Consider the following 23767-nt stretch of genomic DNA (forward strand, 5'->3'; position numbering starts at 1 on the left):
CTGCTGTGCATTAGGGAAGATCACAATTGGAGTAAGGTGCTGAGCACTGCAGAGTCCAGAAAGATGCTGAGTGATGGATGGTTAATGAGGTGGGAATTGGCACACCAGATTTGACTTCAATGGCAATACTAAATGGATCTGTTTTTTTTCCAATTGCATGAGTTTCTCTACCACAGGGTGGTGTGAATGATGATGTGCCTGAAACCAAGATGATGTGCAGCTGCACAATTTCATTTAGTTGATGGTACTAACCATCTGATTAACCTTCTGTTGATGACTGTGTCACCCAGAGAGTTGTGAATCTGTGGAATTGTCTGCCACAGAAGGCAGTGGAGGCCAATTCACTGGATGTTTTCAAGAGAGAGTTAGATTTAGTTCTCAGGGTTAGAGGAATCAAGGGAGACACAAAATGCTGGAGTAACTCAGCCGGACAGGCAGCATCTCTGGAGAGAAGGAATGGGCGACATTTCAGTTTGAGACCCTTTTTCTGACTGATGTCAGGGAAGTGGGCGGGACAAAGATAGAATGTACTCGGAGACAGTGTGACTGGTGGGTGAACTGGGAAGGGGCTAGGGGATAGGGGATGGAGAGAGAGGGAAAGCAAAGGCTATTTGAAGTTAGAGAAGTCAATGTTCATACTGCTGGAGTGTATGAGGTGCTGTTCCTCCAATCTGCGCTGGGCCTCACTCTCACTCGGACAATGTAGGGGGCCCAGGACAGAAAGGACAGATTGGGAATGGGAGGTGGAGTTGAAGTGCTGAGCAATCGGGAGATCAGGTATGTTAAGGCAGACTGAGCGGAGGTGTTCCAGATGTCAACTTCTGTTCATCGTCGAGACCAAGCGCAGGCTCGGCGATCATTTCGCTGAACACCTCCGTTCAGTCCACCTTAACCTACCTGATCTACCAGTTACTCAGCACTTCAACTCCACCTCCCATTCCCAATCTGATGTTTAGTATATTTAAGTTAGTGGAGATGAATTCAGCTTGGCATAGACTATGACATTTAATAACATCAACTAAAGGGCAGCACGGTGCCGCAGCAGTAGAATTGCTGCATCACAGCATCAGAGACCCGGGTTCGATCCTGACTACGGGTGTTGTCTAAACGGAGTTTACACGTTCTCCCTGTGACCGCGTGGACTTTCTCCGGGTGCTCCAGTTTCCTCCCACACTGCAAAGATGTACAGATTTGTAGGTTAATTGGTCTCGATAAAGATAATAAATTGTCCCTAGCGTGTAGGATAGTCTAGTGTACGAGGATCACTGGTCAGCACGGATTTGGTGGGCTGAAGGGCTTGTTTTGTCGTATCTCTGAACATAACTAAACTAAACTGTGGAACCCAGCGACGATCTGAGTTCCACATTGTTCCGCACATGTTTGCGATTCAAAGGCTTTTTGAGATTTACTCAGCTGGATACCAGATTCGAACTGCCGACCCCTATCAGCAAGATTTGCTCATTATGTTTACACAGGTGATGTTACACCTCTTTGGATTTATATTGTTACAAACAAAATTCCAAAAGGTTAACTTTTTGTTAGCATCAGGAGAAAGTTAAATGCCCCATCCTCCATGAACTGATATTACGATCCTATTAATGTGTACATAAATCATTGAAAGTCAACACAAGCAGACTACTGCTTGTGCACGGTGAAGCATCGGTAGAGTTTCCGCCACACTGCGCCAGAGACCCGGGTTCGATCCTGACTACGGATGCTGCCTATACGGAGTTGCTACATACTCCCTGTGACCTGTGTGGGTTTTCTCCAGCATCTCCAGATTCCTCCCACACTCCAGAGACATATAGGTTTGTAGGTTAATTTGGCTTCAGTAAAAAAATTGTAAATGGTCGCTAGTACATAGTGTAGTGGGTATCGCTGGTCGGCGCAGACTCGGTGGGCCGAAGGCTCTGTTTACACGCTGCGTCTCTAAACTAAACTACTGCACAACCTTAATCCTACCTCGGCAATAATACATCACAGACTATCTTTTGCTCTACCGTGGACTTGCTTTCTGACTGAGTATTTTGCACCAATGTCTTGCTTTTCTGCTGTATCTTTATCCTTTCACTGTCTTGTAGCATATTTTATGATGTTGTGTATTGTCTGAGTCTATTTGCTTGCCATGCAGCTGCAAACAAGATTTTCATTGTATCTGCACCTCCCCGTACTTGTCAATAAACTCAACCTGACTTGACGTCTGCTTGGCAGCATTATGCCACTCGGATGGCTATGCATTGTTTCAGGAGGTCCCTTCCGCCCCCCCCCCCCCCCCCCCCCCCCCCCCCCCCCCCCACTCCCCCCTCAAACTAATATCTACACTTTAGCAAAGTCATGAGAAGAAATTGAAATAGAACGGTTACAAGATAACATGAATGGGAAGCAGCAATCATAATTTTTACTAAATAACCTATTGAACTGTAACTCACCCATCACCTTCATGTTTTTGACTTGCATATGTCTTTAATAAAAATGGTATCTCAAAGTTTACATGCAAATAATCCACTTTTTATGAAATTTAAGATTCAGAGAATAGAATTGTTAACATTTGCTGCAAAATTACTTTGGACTGGAATCTTTCCAGGCACAAAGTACTCCTGGGGATGGGGGGGGGGGGGGGGGGGGGGGGGGGTGAGGGTGGGAGTGGGTGAGAGGGGGGGGGAGGGGTGGGGGGATGAAGAGAATGTCATAATACCAATCAGCAGTTGAGCTAAAGTGATTGAGCTTCTCTTAAGTGGTTGAAGACCTACAGAGAAAAAAAAAGCTTCTTTCCCCTTCTGGTGGCTGGGAGCTGAAGTGAAAACATTATTTAAATTCTGAGTGCACACACAAGCTGAACTAGCTGCATCCTTGCAACCTAAGCATAGCCTCAAGGGAAGATGCTCTACTGACAAATTAATACCTTGGAGAAAAGATCAGAATGGTGGCAATGAACTCATTTGTTCCTCCCATAATAAAGAATGTTTTTTTTCATTACCATTGTCGGTGATTGTTGCCATGGCAACTTGGACTTACCTCATTGCTTCACGGAGTGCTCCTCGCTCACTGAGAGTGGTGTGTTTGATGTCATCAAAATTATTCTCCAGCTTCTCATGGCTCTGGAATAGACCAAAAAGGTAAAGACATTTCTCATATAAGCACTCACTTTTATCCTCGTCTATTAAAACGCACCTCTTTGCAAGCAACATATCCTACAGAGTGGCTCCGATGCATAATCAAAATTGACATTATAAACCTGCCAAAAGTCAATCTTATTCACAATGTGGTTGTCATGGAAATCTTATCGCCAACTTGCCATGTATGAGAGGGATGGATACAAGAAGCGAGCCATGTATATCTGATTACAAATACTCCATTCATATGCCTGCCTTAATATTTTATGTGTAAAACTATATATACTTCCCATTTAAATAGTTTGTTTTCCCTGAGGCAGTTTTCAAGGGGTGGAAAATTCGCTGATTCAGAATAACTCTGTGCAGCAAGATGTAAATATCCCTGGGACAAGATAAAGCACAGGACTCCAACAAATAAAGTAACATGAAACATGCACACAACAGCGGCAATCATACTCTTAAGCTGTTTTGATTCTCAGCTTTGAAAGAGAGCTATCTTTAAAACAACCGGGTGGATGTTTCTAAATTCCCACTGTGGTGGATGTTTATGCTAAATTTTATTTTAAGCGTGTATTGTGGTTCTTTTCACTTAGTATGGCTGTATGGTAACTTAAATTTCACTGTACCTGTAGGTTAAGTGACAATAAACGCAGAACTTGAACTGGAGATTTTGGTTTAATTTTCTTTAAGCGGCGTTTTTTTAAGAAACAGAACAGGATCAGCACAGAATAAGAAAAGCAGAGCTCAGATACATGACAAGGATTTAGTCTGCCGGAAACGGATTAGAAAACTAAGGTAATTGAATAGAGGAAATAAAGAAGAGCAAAGAAAAGAGACAGGACATTTAACAGGCATGTTCTGCAGCAGACAGCAGAGCATTATTAGGTTACAGTGAAGAATACAGAGAATTCAGAATAATTTGGACATCATTCAGATTCATTGCACATAGCCGCACCACCCACTCTTTCTCATCCTCCTTTTTAAAACTCCTGGACAATGCTGGATGAATTGTTACATTTATTTGTATATTGTTGAATCAATACTTTTCATGATTTGCACATAACAATCATGATAACCTCTTTATCATTATATCCGCGGTAGAAGAATCCTTTTACTCGTATTTCCTTTGCACTGACTCGAAGCTAACCTCTCGGTTATTTAAGAGACCATTTTAGAAACGCACATTTAGTGTTTTTTTTGTTTTCCTTACTACGGACAAGAGATCTAGGCACCAAATGATTTTCATATGTAGTCAACAGGGCGGCACGGTGGCGCAGCAGTAGAGTTGCTGCCTTATAACGCCAGGGCCCCAGGTTCGATCATGACTCCGGGTGCTGTCTATACAGTCATTTTCCCAGGGTAGAGGATTCTAAATCTAGAGGGCAGAGACTTAAGGTGAGAGGGGAGAGATTAAAAGGGGAATCTCAGGAGCACATTTTTCATTCAGAGGGTAATCCATACCTGTTATGAGATGCCAGAGGAAGCTATACAATTACGACTTTCAAAGGACACTTTGACAGTATATCAATATAGGGTAGGAAAGGTTTAGAGGGTCATGGGCAAAATCAGGCAAATGGGACTAACCAATATGCCAAAGATAGACACAAAATGCTGGAGTAACTCAGCAAGACAGGCAGCATGTCTGGATAGAAGTAATAGGTAAAGTTTTGGGTCGAGACCCTTCTTCAGACAATATGCTAACATATTTGGCATGGAGGGCCGGTTTCTGAATAGCTCTATGAGTCAATGAGAATGAGGAGCCTGTGGAGATTGAGTAGTATAAGAGGAATCCTGCATAGTTCACAGAGGAATAGAAGAGAGCAGGAATAAAGGATATAATTCTTTAAATTTTTATAATTATTTGACTTTTAATAATAGTTTTCAAAAAAATTAAATAATTTAAACAATTTAAAGCACTGATAAATATTTAAAACCATTAAAGAAAACGCAATTTTATTTTTTTCTTGTACTTCTCTTTCTCCCGTGCAAGAATGTCTGTGGAAAGGTTATGCTTTGTCTCTGCACCTCAAGGAGGATCCAACATCCAAGCAAGGAATATGTAGGAAGGAACTGCAGATGCTGGTTTATACCAAAGGTAGACACAAAGTGCTGGAGTAACTCAGCGGATCAGGCAGCATCTCTGAAGGAAAATTATGGGTGGCGTTTTGAGTCGGAACCGTTCTTCAGACAATCAGAAGAAGGGTTCAAACCTGAAACGTCACCCATACCTTTTCTCCTGAGATGCTGCTTGACCCGCTGAGTCTTTGTGCACTTTTGGCCTATCCAAACCAGGAAGCTATTGGAGAAGTCCACCTATCCAGCTCAGCACCTTTGTGTTGAGCAAGTTAACCTGGATCGACCGGCTGGCTGTTCCCACCATGTTCTTGACTGGCACCTTTAGTTTCCAGTCACAGTGAGTGTGGTGGAGTGTGAAAAGGAACAGGATAAGCTGTGGGAAAATGTGCATATGCTTGAAATTTGGGAAGAAGGGAAATAAATTGTGAAAAATGCCCAGTTCTTCACAAGAGGGCTGAAAAACTCCAGAAGGAATGCTCAATCTGTAAAAATAAAAGTCAAAATAAAAAGAAGGCAATGGAAATACTTTTGGTTTTTCATTCCAATTTATAAATTCGTGGACAACATCACTGTCGTGGGTCATACAACAACAAATAATAACGAAACGAAGTACAGGAAGGAAGTTGAGAATCTCATAACCAGGTGTCAAGATAACAATCGTTCCCTCAACGCGAGCAAGATAAAAGCAAGATAAAAAAGATGGTGATCGACTTCAGGGAGTTGATCGACTACACATAGCCCGTTATACACTGACAGCGCGGAAATAGAGAGGGTTGAAAGCCTCAAGTTCCTTGGAGTAAATATCACCAGTAACTTGTCCGGGACTAACCACATCGAAGCAATGGCCAAGAAAGCACACAAATGCCTCTATTTCCTTAGAAGTGTCACGAAGCTTGGCATGTCCTCAACGACTCTCACCATCGTCTACAGATGTGCATAGAAAGCATTTTATTGGCATGCATCACAGCATGGTTTAGGAATAGCTCCATCGAAGACAGCAAGAATTTGCAGAGAATTGTGGACGCAGTCCAGACCATCACACAAACCACCTCCCTTCCATTAACTCCATCGATACTTCATGCTGCTTCAGCAAGGCCATAATCATAATCAAGGATGAGTCTTCGCCATCTCCCATCAAGCAAGAGATATTGAAGTTTGTAAACGCACATCTCCAGGTTCAGGGATAGTTTCTTCCCAGAGGTTATCAGACAACTGAACCAACATAACACTAACTAGAGAGCGGTTCTGACCTATTATCTACCTCCTTGGAGACCCTCAGACTATCTTTAATTAGACCTTACTGGACTTTAACTTGCGGTAAACATTATTCCCTTATCCTGTATCTTTACACTGTGGAGGGCTTAATTGTAATTGTGTATAGTCTTTTCACTGACTGGACAGCAGGCAACATAATGGTTTTCATTGTACCTTGGTACATGTGTCAATAAACAAAACTAAAATATGACATTATTATATGTGTTTATGAGTTAGGATTTGGTTTTGTCATGCCATTTACTTAAGGTACCAAGATTCACCTGTGTTTTCGATTGAGAGTGGCTCCTTCAGTAGTGAGGTCAATAGAGGAGGGGAGGAGTTAGATGGTGGCACGGTGGCGCACCGGGTAAAGCCGCTGCTTCACAGCACCAGAGACCTGGATTCGATCCTGACCTTAGGTGCTGTCTATGTGGAGGTTGCACGTTTTTCCTGTGACTGCGTGGGTTTCCTACCGGTGCTCCAGTTTCCTCCCACATCACAAAGACTTGCAGGTTTGTAAGTTAATTGTAATTTACAAATTGCCCCTGGTATGCAAGCAGTGGATTCAAAAGTGGGATAACATAGAACTACAGTAAATGGGTGATCAATGGTGGACTCAGTGCGCCAAAAGGCCTGTTTCTACAATGTATCCCTAATCTAATCAATATAATTAAAAGTCTCATCTTGACCATTTCCTGTCTGCGCTGTATATTGATTTTAGAAAAAAACGCTTACTTATAGCACTATGATTTTTGGACATCTTACTCACAGTCCTCCTCCGCTGAGCAGGCCCTGAGGATTTTTCCCATCGATGAAAAATAAATAGGTTATGAGTGTTTAAAAAACCTTGAGATCCTCTCGCCTGTCAATCAGCGCGATTAAGGTAACGCCCCTCCCTGGAGGTGGAGGGGAATGGACTATAAAACCCCGGATGCCTGGACGCGACTCAGTCACTTAGCAAGATCACGAGGGAGAGGCCACGACTCTCATTCTAAGCTGTGAATCAACTGAACTGTGTGTCTGCAATGTATTTGCAATAAATGATTTGTTAGCCCTTAATGACAATGCCATGAGTTGTTTGGCCTTCTGCCCTGCCTTTGCCTGAAACTGCAATGTTAGGTCCGACTGTGTTTGGAAGGAATAAATGCTTTATTAGGTCAGGATGAGACATTCCATACCAGGGCATCAGAAATGTCCTCGTTCTTCAGGGAACGGGGATTCCCCTCCGCCACCATAGATGAGGCTCGCACCAGGGTCTCATCCATACCCTGCAACACTGCTCTCTCTCCCCATCCCCGCACTCGCAACAAGGGCAGAGTCCCCCTGGTCCTCACCTTTCACCCCACCAGCCGGCAAATACAACACATAATCCTCCGCCATTTCCGCCACCTCCAACGTGACCCCACCACTCGCCACATCTTCCCATCTCCCCCTATGTCTGCCTTCCGCAAAGACCGCTCCCTCCACAACTCCCTTGTCAATTCTTCCCTTCCCTCCCGTACCACCCCCTCCCCGGGCACTTTCCGTTGCAACCGCAAGAAATGCAACACCTGTCCCTTTACCTCCCCCCTCGACTCCATTCAAGGTCCCAAGCAGTCGTTCCAGGTGCGACAAAGGTTCACCTGTATCTCCTCCAACCTCATCTACTGCATCCGCTGCTCTAGATGTCAGCTGATTTACATCGGGGAGACTAGGCGGAGGTTGGGCGATCGTTTCGCCTAACACCTCCGCTCAGTCCGCAATAACCTACCTGAACTCGCGGTGGCTCAGCATTTCAACTGCCCCTCCCATTCTCAATCGGTCCTCTCTGTCCTGGGTCTCCTCCATTGCCAGAGTGAGCAACACCGGAAATTGGAGGAACAGCACCTCATATTCCGCCTGGGCAGCTTGCGTCCTGATGGCATGAACGTTGAATTCTCCCAATTTTGCTAGCCCTTGCAGTCTCCTCCCCTTCCTTAACCCTCGAGCTGTCTCCTCCCATCCCCCTGCCCTCGGGCTCCTCCTCCTCCCTTTTTCCTTCCTTCTCCCCCCCAACCCCAATCAGTCTGAAGAAGGGTTTCGGCCTGAAACATTGCCTATTTCCTTCGCTCCATAGATGCTGCTGCACCCGCTGAGTTTCTCCAGCAATTTTGTGTACCTTCGATCTTCCAGCATCTGCAGTTCCTTCTTGAACACTTAGGTCCGACTGTGTTTGGTTCAAAAGTCCTGCTCATTTCGTGACTTCCCGCTTAGTGGACAGGTCACGCTGATTGCGTAATTTCCGGTGAGTGCAAAGGTCACGTTGATTTGGTAATATCTGGTAAGTGCAGAGGTCACACTGATTGCGGAAGTGCCACTGACTGCGGAAGCCCCAAAGTGGGGAGGCCGCGCTCAGCCATGTGAGTATTCAAGAAAGTTTACTGCCATATATATGGTGTGTGAGTGAGTGTGTGTGTGTGTGTGTGTGTGTGTGTGTGTGTGTGTGTGTGTGTGTGTGTGTGTGTGTGTGTGTGTGTGTGTGTGTGTGTGTGTGTGTGTGTGTGTGTGTGTGTGTGTGTGTGTGTGTGTGTGTGTGTGTGTCAGTGGTCTCAGTGACTGAGCTGCCAGCCCAAGAATCCATTCAGCCCACAATGTCCATACTAGCGCTCTGGAAACCGGTCCCTTCAGCCCACAACACCATGCTAGCGCTCCTGAAAGCCCCCACTGGCCAGCAATATTGGAATTGGTGGAGACGTGGAATATTGCATTGGGGGACCAGCCCTCCCGTGTGAAGCTGGGACCCAACGAGTCCCACTTAGTCTAGTCTAATCTAAAACAAGTGCCTTCCAGTGACTGGAGTGAAGGATAAATCATAAAAATCTGAGTCATAGAGTCATAGAGTGATACAGTGTGGAAACAAGCCCTTCGGCCCAACTTACCCACACTGTTCAACATGTCCCAGCTACACTAGTTCCACCTGCCTGTGTTTGGTCCATATCCCTCCAAACCTGTCCTTTCCATGTACCTATATCCCTCCAAACCTGTCCTATCCATATATCCAACTGTTTCTTACACGTTGGGATAGTCCGTGCCTCAACTACCAACTCTGACAGCTTGTTCCATACACCAACCACCCTTTTTGTGAAACGGTTACCCCTCAGATTCCTATTAAATCTTTTCCCCTTCTCCTTAAGCCTATGTCCTCTGGTCCTCGATTCACCTCACTCTGTGCAAGAGACCATGTGCATCTATTCCACTCATGATCTTATACACCTCAATAAGATCAGTCCTCATCGTCCTGCACTCCAAGAGTCCCAGCCTACTCAACCTCTCCCTATAGCTCAGACCTTCTATTCCTGGCAACATCCTCGTAAATCTTCTTTGTACCCTTTCCAGCTTGACAACATCTTTCCTTTAACATGGTGTCCAGAACGGAACACAATATTCTAAATGCGGTCTCACCAACGTTTTATACAACTGCAACATGACCTCCCAACGTCAATACTTTGACTGATGAAGGCTCCGTGTCTGAGCTTGACACAACAATAGTTCCCCAACTAAACATGCCCAGATGTAATCATTTTCATTTGCTTTTTACTTCCAATAGAAAGCCAGCACCAGAGTTCTAACAAAAAGATGGCATAGAAGAGAAGAACACATTGGATAACATTTTGGGACCACCACCTACAAGATTAGTTTAGTTTAGTTTAGAGATACATTATCATAATTTAGTGTAGTTTAATTTAGAGATGCAGCGCGGAAACAGGCACTTCAGCCCACCGGGTCCATGCCGACCAGTGATCCCCGCACGTTAACACTATCCTGCGCACACTAGGGATAATTTTTATATTTACCAAGCCAATTAACCTACAAACCTTTGGAATGTGGGAAGAAACCGAAGATCTCGGAGAAAACCCACGCAGGTAACGGGGAGAATGTACAAACTCCGTACAGACAGCGCCGGTAGTCAGGTTCGAACCCGGGTCTCCGGCGCCGCATTCGCTGTAAGGCAGCAACTCTACCGCTGCACCACCGTGACCGCCCCAGACGTTCTCCAGAAATAGTCCTTAAGGAAACCAAAGATCGCCTTACCAAGACTTACATCCCAGAACAAGTAAAATACAACAGCTTTCATTGAAGATGAAATTCGAGATGGAAAGCTTTAGTGCTTAGGCATTAATTAATCAGCCAGGAAAATTAACTAGTATAATAGCTGATTTGTGAATGAGCTGTAGAAGGGGAATCAAAGACTGGGCATTAATCCAGGTTTGCAAACAGGGAGTCAATGCAATGCTGGCTCAAATAATTTTACATTGGGGTTAATAGGACCGTGAAAGGGAACCCAGTTAGATGGGACGATTCTAAAGAAATGCGCAGTTAAGGTGTAAGGTCCTGTTACTCATGAAAATGATGTGGTTGGCAGCCAGGAGGAATAAGTAAGGATCAGCAGAAAACCATTGCAAGTATGGAAGAAATTCTGGATCCCAAAAAAAATCATAACTCAGCATCCACAACTGTCTTAGGTAGAGGCTGGTGGAAGCAAAACCAGACATCACTTTCATGAGGAAAATGGGTGGATATTTGGGGGGAAAAGATTTGATGCATGATGCGGACAGAACAGGGAGATAGGGTGAATTTGGGTATTTTTACAGAGTACGTAACAATTGATTAGTTTTGTTCATCTTATTGTCTCGTGCACTGAGTTACAGTGAAAAGCTTTTTTGTTGCTGCAATCCAGTCAGCAGAAAGACCATACATGATTACAATCAAGCCGTCCACAGTACAGATACAGGATAAAAGGGTTAATGTTTAGTTGAAGATAGAGTCCCGTAACATCTGATTAAAGATAGTCAAGGGTCTCCGATGATGGAGATTGTAGGTCAGGACCACACTGATGTTTAAATCAACAACAAAATAACATATTTCAGATCAAAATTTGTCTTTGTTGCAAAGCAAAAATAATTAAAACTGTGAGACCTGATAGAGAGTGTAAGAAAGAGTTAACAGACGTTAGGATGAGGGTCATCAATAACGTGGAAAGACTGGAGAGGCTAGGATTTGAAGTGATTGGTAAAGGTGTTCAAAACTTTGAAGGGCTTTATCTAAGTAGGGAAAAGAAAGGAACTTTGCTCTGTATTACAGCTCATGAGCCAACTACAGAGTTAAAAGCATTGTCAATAGTTCTAGGGTTCATGGAATGAGCATGATCTGAGGATATCTGAAATTTACTGTCGAAGCATAAGAACATATGGAAAGTTGGAGTGGCTCCAAGTGGCTCTGCTGTTCAATAAGACCACGGCTGCTCTGATCTTCGGCCTCAACTCTATATTCCTGTCCAATCCCAACAATCCTCGAGTCGCCTGCTGTCCAAAACCTACCCGCCTCTACCTTGACTACTGTTAATGACTCAGCATCCACAGCTCTCTGGAGTGGAAGGTGGTGGAGGCAGAATCATTCATCACTTTCAACAGGGAAATGGATAGAAATTTGGGAGAAAGCAAAATTGCAGTGGAATGGGAAATGAGCAGGAAATAGGGAATATGGTGGATTAAGGTGTTCCTGCAGAGAACATTAACAAGTGATGTTAACTGCTTACTGTAATGATTTATTTGAACATGCAACCAAAATTTATCTTCAAAAATGTTCGGTGTCTTCTTTCTGAAGGTCTTGAGTACAGATTCCTCTCTCCCATTCTCTCAACTCTCAGTAAAAAAATCCTTATGGATCATTTGGTATACTTTCTTGTACAATGGTTAATGTGTCTTTTATCGAAGATGCCTTTCAACTCCATCGCGTATTGCAGCAGTACAATTGCCAGCTCCCCAAGACAAAATAATATTTTAGATTTATTTTTCCTTGCAAAGAATCGTCTCCCACAGCTTTGTTTTGCCCTACCATTATTTTAGGTTTTATCTCCTTTACACTCTCATTCTTCAGAACACGCATTAAAACCAATGCTGGTAGACTGCTCCAGTGGAAGTTAAGATATACAGCCGCACTCAAAATTTCCAGTTAAAAATTCCAGACCACATGCACTTAGAAATAATGGCGACTTGCCTTTAGAAGCAATACGTGATTAGAGTTTGGAATCTGCTGCCTGATGTGCAGGTGGGAATGGATCAAATAGGAAACTGTAAAGGAAAATGGATAAAATACTTCAAGAAAAAAAATTATTATATGGACATTGGAAAAGAGCAATGGAATTGTGACTAACTTGATTTGAAGCAACCTGGAGTTGATGGACAAATGTTTTTTTCTTCGATGCTGTACATTTTTATGATTCTATTAGTAGGAGTAATTGTGTAAAGTTTCGATCAAAAGCATCTATTTGTTTGTGCACGTCGGGTTGATTGCATTAGTCGAAACAGGGTGGACCACGTGAAGGTTGCAATCTCCCACACAGCCAGTTTGCGACTGTGGACATCCAGACCAGACCATCCCACACATCATGAATGACGGCCCACTGAGGCTTTTCCCTGGGGGCATCAAAGCCATCTACCCAGTAACTGATGCTGTCCTGGCCTGGATGTCTACACATGATCTACAACTTTAGGCTGGGCACACCATAAGCAAGAAGAAGGAGAAGAAGAAGAAGAAATTCAAATGCATTTCAACAGCAGCAAGGAAACTATACATAGTTTGCATGGAATTTCAGAAAAGTTTTTAACCAAGACCCAAGCATGGTAGGCTGGTCAAAAATTTAAAACTCAAGAAAGGGTGGAAGATTGAATTCTCTTTCTCTATGTTTTTTTAACTTCATCCATCAGCTGTAGAGCCTTTTTACTGTTCAACCTTTCAATAGTTGAAAGTGTTTCAATAGTTGGTGTCGGGTGGCAGTGAGACAGGATGAGATAAGATGCTGTGGGATGGGAGGTAAGATTCCTTTGCATCAAGGACAAAGTCTGGTGAGGAGGCCTTTGACATGCTCCTTGCCACAGATATAGGATAACTCTCTGCACTTGAGTCTGCCTCAGTGTGTGGTTGTGAGCAACTTCGATCTTGGCCATGGATGGCATAAACAGTGCCAGAAAATCCATGATTGATCAAACTAAAGATAGTTGCTAGACTACTCATATTCTCTCCACCAATTCCCCCCCCCTCCCCCCAACCTCCATCCTTCAGGTCACGTTTATTTGTCCATGTCACCGAAGATGTCCATCTAAGTTTGTTCCATTTACCCATGTTTGTCCCATATCCCCCTACACCTTTCCTATCCATATATCTGTGCAAATGTCTCTTAAATGTTGTAATTGTATCCACATCAACCATTTCCTCTGGTAGTTTGTTCTATATATGTACCATCCTCTATGTCAGGTGTGGGGAGTTCCCCCCCGCCACGAGTACTACGTAATCCTGTGCTATCTGCTCCATGGTCGGATAGTCGGCGACTAAACCGTCTCCCCCACCTGGTTTCCCAGGTGAGGAGGGAGCTGTGGACGCCCAGGAGGACCAAAAACAAGTCCTGTCATAGGGCTGATGGGCTTCTAGTGAGCCAACGTCCATCCACATTTCAATAGAAGTTGCGATCACTGTCGTACATAGCATTGTAAGAAATGATGATAAAGCACACACACCAAAATCCTATACTTCCAGCGGCGGACGTCCGCAGGAACTGGAGGACAGATGTGTGGTGCGTCCGTCACCATTCCCGTCGTAAACCAGTACCACTGCGTCGCTTTATGTGAAAAAATAGCTCCTCAGGTTCCCATTAAATCCTTCCCCTCCCATCTTAAACCTATGTCCTCTAGTTCTTGACTGTGTGTATTCACTTTATTTCTACCCCTTATGATTTAATATACCTCTATAAGATCACTCCTCAGCCCCCTGCACTCCAAGGAGCCTCCTGCGCTCATAGTCAGCCCAACCTCTCCCTCTAACTCAGTTGCTCAACGTCTGGCAACATGCTTGTAAATCTTTTCTGATCTCTGTCCAGATTAATTGCATCTTTCGTACAGCAGGGTGACCAAAAGTCAACATAATACTCCAATGCGATCCGACAAAACATCTTTTACAACTGCAACATAATGTGCCAACTTCTATATTCAATACCCTTAGTTACGAAAGCCTGCATGCCAAAAGCCTTCATCACTACCCTGTCTGCCTGTGTCGCCACTTTCAGGGAACTATCTATTTAGATTCATTGGTCCTTTGCTGTATAACACTACTCATGGCCCTACTGTTCACTGTAAAATATCTTACCCTGCTTCCCTAAATAATTATCTGAATTAAACCTCACTAGATACAAGCTTCCAGATCGAAAACAACACTTCCACTATCACCCTGTCCTTCCTACAATCAAGCCAATTAGTTCACTCTCCATAGATCCCATGCAATCTCACCTTCCAGTGCAGTCTACCATATGGAAATCTATCAAAAGCCTTATTGAAGTCCACGTAGGCTATGTCCACCACCCTGCCCTCAATGACTTTCTCAGCTACTTCTTCAAATAGCTCAGTCATATTCGTGAGACATGATCGCTCACGCATAAAGCCATACTGATCAACACATCCTTGCTAATGCATGGATATCTTATCCCTCAGAACCCCCTCCAGTAACTTGCCTACCACAGATGTTAATCTTACTGGTCTATAGTTCCCAGTTGTTTTTCTTTCCAGCCCTTCTTATATAAAGACATAACATTTGTCACCCTCCTGTATCTGGCCCCTCACCCATGGCTAACGAGATGCATATATCTCAGCAAGGGTTACCACAATTTCTTCTCTAGCTTCCCACAGTGTTTGGAGATATACCTGATAGGAGCCCTGGAGATGTATCTACCTTCACACAGTCTAAGATATCCAGCACCTCTTCTAATGTAATGCAGTCTATTCCTAAGACACCCCCATTGACTTTCATGAGTTCCCTAATCTCCATTTCTCGCTCCATGGTAAAAACAGAAGAAAAATCATTTCAAAAAGAATTGGTGGACTAAACTGATGGGAGAAGAGGCAAGATAGAAATTCATCCAGTGGTATTTAGGGTCATGGAACTCATGGTCTGAAAGGGGATGGGGGTTGAAACTTTCATTTAAATGGGGTAGCTGTATCTACATACAAAGGGCTGTGGTTTGCCGGACAATAGACTGAGCAATAGTAGATGGACACAAAATGGACACAGTAATGGAACTGGGCTGGGTGGATCTTCTGTTACTTGCATGGATATGAAGGACTGAATGACTTCCCCCCCCCCCCCCCCCTTTAATATGATAGCACTCATAAATATTTTGATAAACTGGAAATTAGATAAATGATTGCACCAAAAAGGACATTCACCACATCTAGTCCATGATGGTTTATATACAATGCAACCCCCTCTCCCCCCACCATTAGTTATCAAAATAAGTAACTGTGACTTCATAAGTCCATAAATGATGGAGCAGAATTAGGCTATTCGGCCCATCAAATCTATCAATCATGGCTGATCTATCTTTCCCTCTTAACCCCATTCTCATGCATACTCCCCATAACATCGGTACTAATCAAGAATCTGTCTATCACTGCCTTAAAAGCATCCAATGACGGCCTCCACAGCCTTCGTGGCAATGAATCCCACAGATTCTCCACCATCCGACTAAAGAATTTTCTCCTTCTTATAAGAACGTCCTTTAATTCTGAGGCTATGGCCTCTGGTGACTACAAATAATGTGGATGCAAGGAACTGTTGTTGTTGGTCTTCCAAAAATTTGAAATAAAGTGCTGGAGTAACTCAGCGGGTCAGGCAGCATCTCTGAATAATATGGATATGCTGCAGATGTTGGTGTACAAAACAAGACACAAAGTGCTGGGATAAAACCACCAAACTTTACATTTTTATTTCTTTTATTACCTGAGGTAGAAGTCATCTGGTCCTACATGTTTATCAAACTCACATGTAATTTTTTTTCACTATGAATGTAAAAAGTTTATGCACCTGATCATTTTTACCACCTTGAATTCATTTCAGCTCCTTCCAAAGCTGGAATTTTATCACCTTCAACCGTGAATACAGAAACAGATTTTGTTTTTTACGACTGACAATAGCATTGTTCGACTATATATAATATTATGCATTTCTTTTTCCTACATTTACCATGACATATCATACAACAAGTTAAAAAACGATGTTGCCTTCAGACTTTACACACTCTTTCCCATTCTCATCACCTCCTGAGAAAAAGTGTAGGGAAATTAAAAATATATATTTTCTTCTATTTTTCAGTCTGTCTTTTTTTTATCTCTCACCACTCCCCTTATCTGTATTTCTCACTTTTGTTTTAATTTCTGTGCAAGATTTATGTCTAGTTTATACCTCTTTCTTAACCCAAGTTTGGATTTTGGCTAGCTTTCAAAATTCAGCGGAGTCTGAAGAATTATCCCAACGTGAAACATAGTCTGGCCATTTCCTCCACGGATGCTGCCTGGCCTGCAGAGTTCCTCCAGCACTTTGTGTGTTGATCAAGATTCCAACATCTGCCGTTTCTTGTGTGTATAGAAATGCTGTCATCTCATGCATGGTCACCTGATGCAAGAATTATGTGAAATGCAAAATTGATCACAGTCTGTGATCAGTAGTTCTGCCAACACACAGTAGACAATTGAAAAGGGTGCCTGGACCTCCAAGCACAAGTCACACCTGACAAAGAGAGGCTGGGCGTACATCAATGATGTTAATCAACATTCCTTTCTCCTCCCTGCTCCCATCCAACAGAAGATACAGAAGCTTGAAAACATGCACTACCAGACTCAGGAACAGCTTCTTATCAGGCTTCTGAACAATTCTACCATAAGCTACGGTACTGTTCTATTCACATTGACCCCATTGTGGATGTTAGATTTTGTCTTTGGAACTGATATGCTATTATATTCTGCACTCTGTATCTTCCCTTTTGCTCCATCCATTGTACTTGAGTTTAAATTAATTATTTATTATGTATAGTATATTTGATCCGCTACTGTGCACAGAAATGAGAGGAAATGTTTTGTTTCGTTCAGTTCAGTTTAGAGATACAGCACAGAATCAGGGCCTTCGGCCCAACATGTCTATGCCGACCAGCGATCCCCACATATTAACACTATCCTACACACACAAGGGACAATTTACAATTTTACCAAACCAATTAGCCTACAAACCTGTATGTCTTTTGTGTGCGGGAGGAAACCAGAACTCCCGGAGAAAACCCACGCAGGTCACGGAGAGAATATACAAACTCCACACAGACAGCACCCGTTGTCAGGATTGAACCTGGGTCTCTGGTGCTTTAAGGCAGCAACTCTACTGATGTTTTTTCCATGCCAATATGTGTAGAGAGGTTGATCTATCAATCAGACTGCTTTGTCCTAGACACATTGAAGTTCTTGACAGTTGCTGGAGCCATATTTGTCTCGGTGAGTAGGAAGTATTCCATTACATTCTTGATTTGCACTTTGTAAATGGTGGAGGGGCTCTGGGGTGACAGGAGATGAGTCATTCCAGACCTGGGCTACAGTAATTAATGAATGGCCCAGATATATTACTGTTCAATAATGTTGATGATGGGGTGTCGACACTGTGCAGCTGCCGCAGACTGCACTCGATTCTCTTGCTTACCCGGCTGCTAGACTTTGTTACCTGCAGGCTTGGATTGCTTCATTTGCTGAGACATTGCAAGAGCAACTAAGTATTAGTGAACATTCACACTTCAAACAAAAAGGTCATCTATACAACAGCTAGAGGTCATTGGACATAAGACATTTCCATGTGGTTGTCCTGCATAAAGTTCAGAGGCGGAACAGATTGACCCCTGACAACTAGACCCCTGTCAACTAGGCACTGTGGTGCAGCAGCAGAGTAGCTGCCTTAGGGCGCCAGAGACCCAGGTTCAATCCTGACATGGGGTGCTGTCTGTACGGAGTTTGTACGTTCTCCCTGTGACCACATGGGCTTTCTCCGGGTGCTCTGCTTCCCTCCCACATTCCAAAGACATGCAGGTTTGCAGATTAATTGGATTCTGTTAATTGTCCCCATGGGTGTAGGATAGAACTAGTGTACAGGTAACTGCTGGTCATTGCGGACTGGGTGGGCCTGTTTCCGTGCATTTCTCTAAAACTAAAAGTAAAACCATTGCTGCCTTCCATTGTGTGAGGTATGACTCTGACCAACGGTATGTTTTCTCCTCATTGCCCATTGACTTCAGCATGACCCAGGGCTCCTTGATGCCGCACTCGTTCACAAGCTGTCATGATGTGAAGAGCAGTCACTCTCCTTTTGCTTCGGATATTCAGCTCTTTGGTCCATGTCTGTTTGAAGGTTTACGATGAGGTCTGAAGCAGAACGGTCCTGGTGAATCCTAACCAGGTACTTGCAAGCAGTACTGCCTGCAATTGGATGGGCCCACTGATGACGTTGTCAAGCAGTCTACTGATGGTAGAGAATATATTCATTGGGTAATAATTGGCCGGACTGAATGTGTGGTGTTCTTTGTGAACGGGAATTAAATGGGCAATTTTCCACACGGATGTGAATAGTGCAACATACTATACAGCTTGGTTTGTGGCATAACCCATGGTTTATAGTCAGTGGGGATTCTGTGAGCCACCTTGCCTGTTCAGTGTTGCATGGGTCTTTGACCCTATGATTAAGTCTTTAGATGTAGGGCCAGAATTCTTCAGTCCAATACATTTTTGCAGACCCATCGCCAGAATTGGAGGCATTGTATTGTCGCAGAATTGGCCTGGGCTAGAGGGAGAGGTTGAGCAGACTAGGACTCTATTCCTTGGAGCACAGGAGGAGGAGGAGTGATCTTACAAAGGTGTACAAAATCATGGGAGGAATAGATCAGGTAAAGGCATAGAGTCTCTTGCACAGTGTGGGGAAATTGGGAACCAGAGGACATAGGTTTAAGGTGAGGGAGGAAAGATTTAAGAGCAACCCGAGGGGTAACTTTTTTACACAAAGGGCGGTGGGTGTCTGGAACGAGCTGCCAGAGGAGGTAGTTGAGGCAAGCTTTATCGCAACGTTTAAGAAACATTTAGACAGGTACATGAACAATCTTATAGAAACATTTTTAGGGTTTGGACAGGCTAGATGCAGGAACAATGTTCCCAATGTTGGGGGAGTCCAGAACCAAGGGTCACAGTTTACGGATAAGGGGTAAGCCATTTAGGACTGAGATGAGGAAAAACTTTTTCACCCAGAGAGTTGTGAATCTGTGGAATTCTCTGCCACAGAAGGCAATGGAGGCCAATTCACTGGATATATTCAAGATAATTAGATATAGTACATAGGGCTAATGGGGTTAGGGGTACGGGGAGAAAGCAGGAATGGGGTACTGATTTTCGATAATCAGCCATGATCACATTGAATGGCGGTGCTGGCTCGAAGGGCCGAATGGCCTACTCCTGCACCTATTTTCCATGTTTCTATGATAGGATAGGTTTAGAGGGATATAGGCCAAACGCTGGCAGGTGGGTCTTGTGTAGATGGGATGTATTGGCCGGTGTGGGCAAGTGGGCCTGAAGTTCCTGTTTCCACGCTGTATGACTCAATGACTCTAATTGAAAATCTGGGTCAAGCTGATCAAAAGCTTTGGAATAGGCAGATTGGAGAAACAACGCACTGCATATACTGGTTTACGAAAGAAAGGGCACAAAATGCTGGCGTAACTCAATGGGTCAGGCACCATCTCTTCACCTCTGCCTATCCTTAGCCCCACGTCCCCCTCCCTTTTCATCTGTGCAATAATTGCCTCATATTGTGTTTTGAATTGAATTCTGTCTTTACTTTGTGTACTAGTCATGTCTCTACTATTTATTTCATTCCCCTTACATGTTTTTCCTCTACCTGCTAATTTTTTGTAAGGTGTCCTTGAGACTCTTGAAAGGCGCCCATAAATAACATTTTTTATTATTATTATTATTATTATAACGTTTCGGGGTTGGGACCTCTTTTCGGACAAATAGGCAGGTTGATATTTTCTCATGTGTAGGAAAGAACTGCAGATTCTGGTTTAAATCGAAGGTAGGCACAAAATTCTGGAGTAACTCAGCGGGTCAGGCAGCATCTCTGGAGAGAAGGAATGGGTGACTTTTCGGGACGAGACCCTTCTTCAGATATTTTTTTCGACTGGGAATGCATTCCCCACTCAAATACCTGCCACGCACCTTATACCATGTGACCTGACAAGACATGATACTAAACTATATTTTCTTACAGTTTATCTGGGTGTCTCCCACTTTTTTTGTCTTTCTTAATAAAAGATAAGGAAAAAAATGTCTCAGATCAATAGATAGCATAGCCTCCAGCCACAAAACTTCAAAGCTATGTCTGCAAACCAATTAAACACTGCTAAAAGATGAAATGGTATATTTCTCTCAGTTTAAGCTACTGGGAAAATTTTGGAACTACTGTTCTGTCTGAAAAATATGCAGTTCCATGCAGCTCATAGCTAAGACGGAAAAAGCAAAAAAGGAGGAATTGCCTTTGATCTGGATAGCTCTTCAATTGCTTTAAAATAAAGAATCCAAAGTGGATTATGTATTATTCTTTGACTCATTATGCTTTGACGCTTTGAGTAGGCTTGAATTCCTGTATATCAATGTTTGTCAATCCAAAACTTGATCCAAGGCAAGTCACTGCTGTTAATTAATACAATTGTGCGAGCTGTTATGATAATACATCAGATCGAGACAAAGTCCTGGAGTAACTCAGCGGGTCAGGCAGCATCTCTGGAGAAAAAGGATGGGTGACGTTACGGGTCGGAACACTTATTCAAACTAATGTCGCCAGAGATGCTGCCTGACCCGCTGAGTTACTTCACTACTATGTGTCCATCATTGGTATAAACCAGCATCTGCAGTTGCTTCCTACACATCTCTTCATACATCAGGTTGCTGTGTGAGTGTTTAAGAAGCCTCATGCCATCTGGATAGAAAGTATGAGCACTATGTGGAGTGAATGTGCGTACATGTGTTTTAGTGTCTCTGTGTGTGTGTCTGTCGGTCCGTGCATCTGTCTGCTCGTGTGTGTGTGTCAGTGTGTGTGTCTGTACATGTGTGTTTGTGCATGTGGGTGGGTGTTCATGAGTTTTTGTGTGTTCACGTGTGTGGGTGTTCATGAGTTTATTCAAGGGCCGAAGGGCCGAATGGCCTCCTCCTGCACCTATTTTCTATGTTTCTATGTGTGTGTGTGTTCACGTGCATGTGTGTGGGCAGGTACTTTGATTGGCATTGATGTGTACACATATGCGTGTGCCACCTTGTTGGTGTGTATGTGTGTGCATGCCTTCATATACTGTTTGTGGCGTGTATGCCTGCCAAAGTTATACATCAGTGTTCGCTACTTTTAAAAGAGGTGCCTGACTACAACAGCAGTTCCACTGTACACAATGTCATTGCGCATTTGTAGGTAAATAAAATTAACATTAAACTGGTTTATTCAGTTTCGCAACCGAGGAATGTGTACCTAGGAAAAACATTGCCACTAAATTTCTCAAAGCCATTAGCATGCATTGCACTTCTGATTTTCAAGTCCATTTATCTTCCCAAATTAACTCCTTCCAGTCTTCACTGCAAAACCTTGTCAACATACTATGGTGCAATCAAAATTATTAACGTCATCTACCTACGCTTAAGGTACAATTCTCAATCACTTCCAGCGTCACGGCTTCCATTTATGTGCCTGGATAATTGGGAGAATTTTTAGACCTTAAAAAAAGTTGGATTGAGGTTGGGCACAAGAAGTCAGGATTCCTGGATCTTCAGAACACTGACCCTGCATCAGAGTCCTGGGTGACCAAGAGGTGACCACCCTGAACTAGATGTTAGGGAGAGGAGTTGGGCAATTGGAAGGCGTTGCAGTGATAGAGTTGATGAAGATAATTTGCATAATTCATTGTTCTTTATCTCGCTACATCATCATCTATATCTCTCGTTTCCCTTATCCCAAACCAGCCTGAAGAAAGGTCTCGACCCGAAACATCACCCATTCCTTCTGTCCACAGATGCTGCCTGAGTCACTCCAGCTTTTTGTGTCTATCTTCGGTTTAAACCAGCATCTGCAGTTCCTCCCTACATAATTTAAGTAACTTTGGCATTCGGCTGCAAAATGAGATATGACAGCAGATGTGGACAGAAAATTGCTTTTTTTTTTAGAGATACAGCATGGAAACAGGCCCTTCGGCCCACCAACTCCACACAACCAAGATCACCCCCATACCCCCTACCAGCCTGTAAGTCTTTGGAATGTGGGAGGAAACCAGAGCACCCGGAGGAAACCCACGTGGTCACAAGGAGAACGTACACTCTGTACAGACAGCACCTGTAGTCAGGATCAGACCTAAGACTCTGGTACTGTAAGGCAGCAACTCTACCACTGCCCCACCCAAAAAGGCCTCCTGAAAGTAAATTACCCTCAGAGCAATGAGAAAAGCTCATGGTTTGGTGATAGTGAAGGTTCAGGAGAAACACAGCCACACAAAACATAAAGTTTAAAGCGAAACCCTCAACGATAGTGTCCTCAATGTTAAAGAGCACATGGTAGAATTAAAGCAGAAATGGGGAATGTTTGCATCCATCTTAACAATCGAGCTGGTAAACTGACATTGTGATACTGCAGTTTAGGGATGCAGCACGGAAACAGGCCTTTCACCCACCGAGTCCACAGCAACCCGCACACTGACACCATTCTCCACACATATGTGACAATTTTACATACATACCAAGCCAATTAAGGGCCTGTCCCACTTTCACAACCTCTGCCGAGTTTACCCTTGACTCATACTCGCAGCATGGTCGTCACGAGGTCGTAGGTAGGTCGTAGCAGGTCATGATGCTAGTCGTAGATACTCATGGCATCAAGTAGGTTGTAGCGTATTTTCTAGCCTGATAAAAAATATCCATGAGTAAAAAAGGTTGTGAATTAGGTTGTGAATCAGGAGTTATTTTCCAGTTGTGTGTGGCTACCAACGGTTTCAGGTGACTGGCGGACAGCGATCATTAAATCAATGATTACAAAGGGAAAAGGAGTAGGCCAAGCAACTACTAGTTAGTCAGTCAAACATGAGTGGTGGGAAAAGTAGCAGAAAGAAACATAAAGGGCAGTATTAATTATCATTTAGAAAGGGACATTAGTCAAAATCAGTTGGTAGATACGTGTAAAAGGTCATGTCTGACAAACTTGATTGCGTTTTCCGTGACCACTTCGAGATCAATGAGGATAGAGCATTTCATCTAGTTTACATGGATTTTAGCCAGATCCTACATGGCAAATTGATCAATAAAATTAAAGCCCATGGGATTAACAGGAAGAGGGCAGGTTGGATCTAAAGTTGGCTCAGCCGTCGGAAGCAAAAACCTTATGTTGAACTAATATTTAACTTTGTAACTGTAGTGCTTTCTTCAATGGTGTTCTGC

The 23767-nt window shown here is 43.5% G+C and overlaps 1 protein-coding gene across 1 annotated transcript in view; it reads right to left on the minus strand.

Annotated features, from left to right (window-relative positions):
* Nucleotides 1-23767, minus strand: part of LOC129700783 (dihydropyrimidine dehydrogenase [NADP(+)]-like) — a 637641-nt gene that overhangs the window by 502793 nt on the left and 111081 nt on the right. Inside the window, exon 3 of the mRNA XM_055641481.1 lies at nucleotides 3016-3098. Coding sequence (XP_055497456.1) covers nucleotides 3016-3098 — 83 coding nt within the window. The remainder of the gene's footprint in view (nucleotides 1-3015; nucleotides 3099-23767) is intronic.

Source organism: Leucoraja erinacea, chromosome 10 (genome assembly GCF_028641065.1).
Source record: "Leucoraja erinacea ecotype New England chromosome 10, Leri_hhj_1, whole genome shotgun sequence".
Taxonomy (NCBI): domain Eukaryota; kingdom Metazoa; phylum Chordata; class Chondrichthyes; order Rajiformes; family Rajidae; genus Leucoraja; species Leucoraja erinaceus.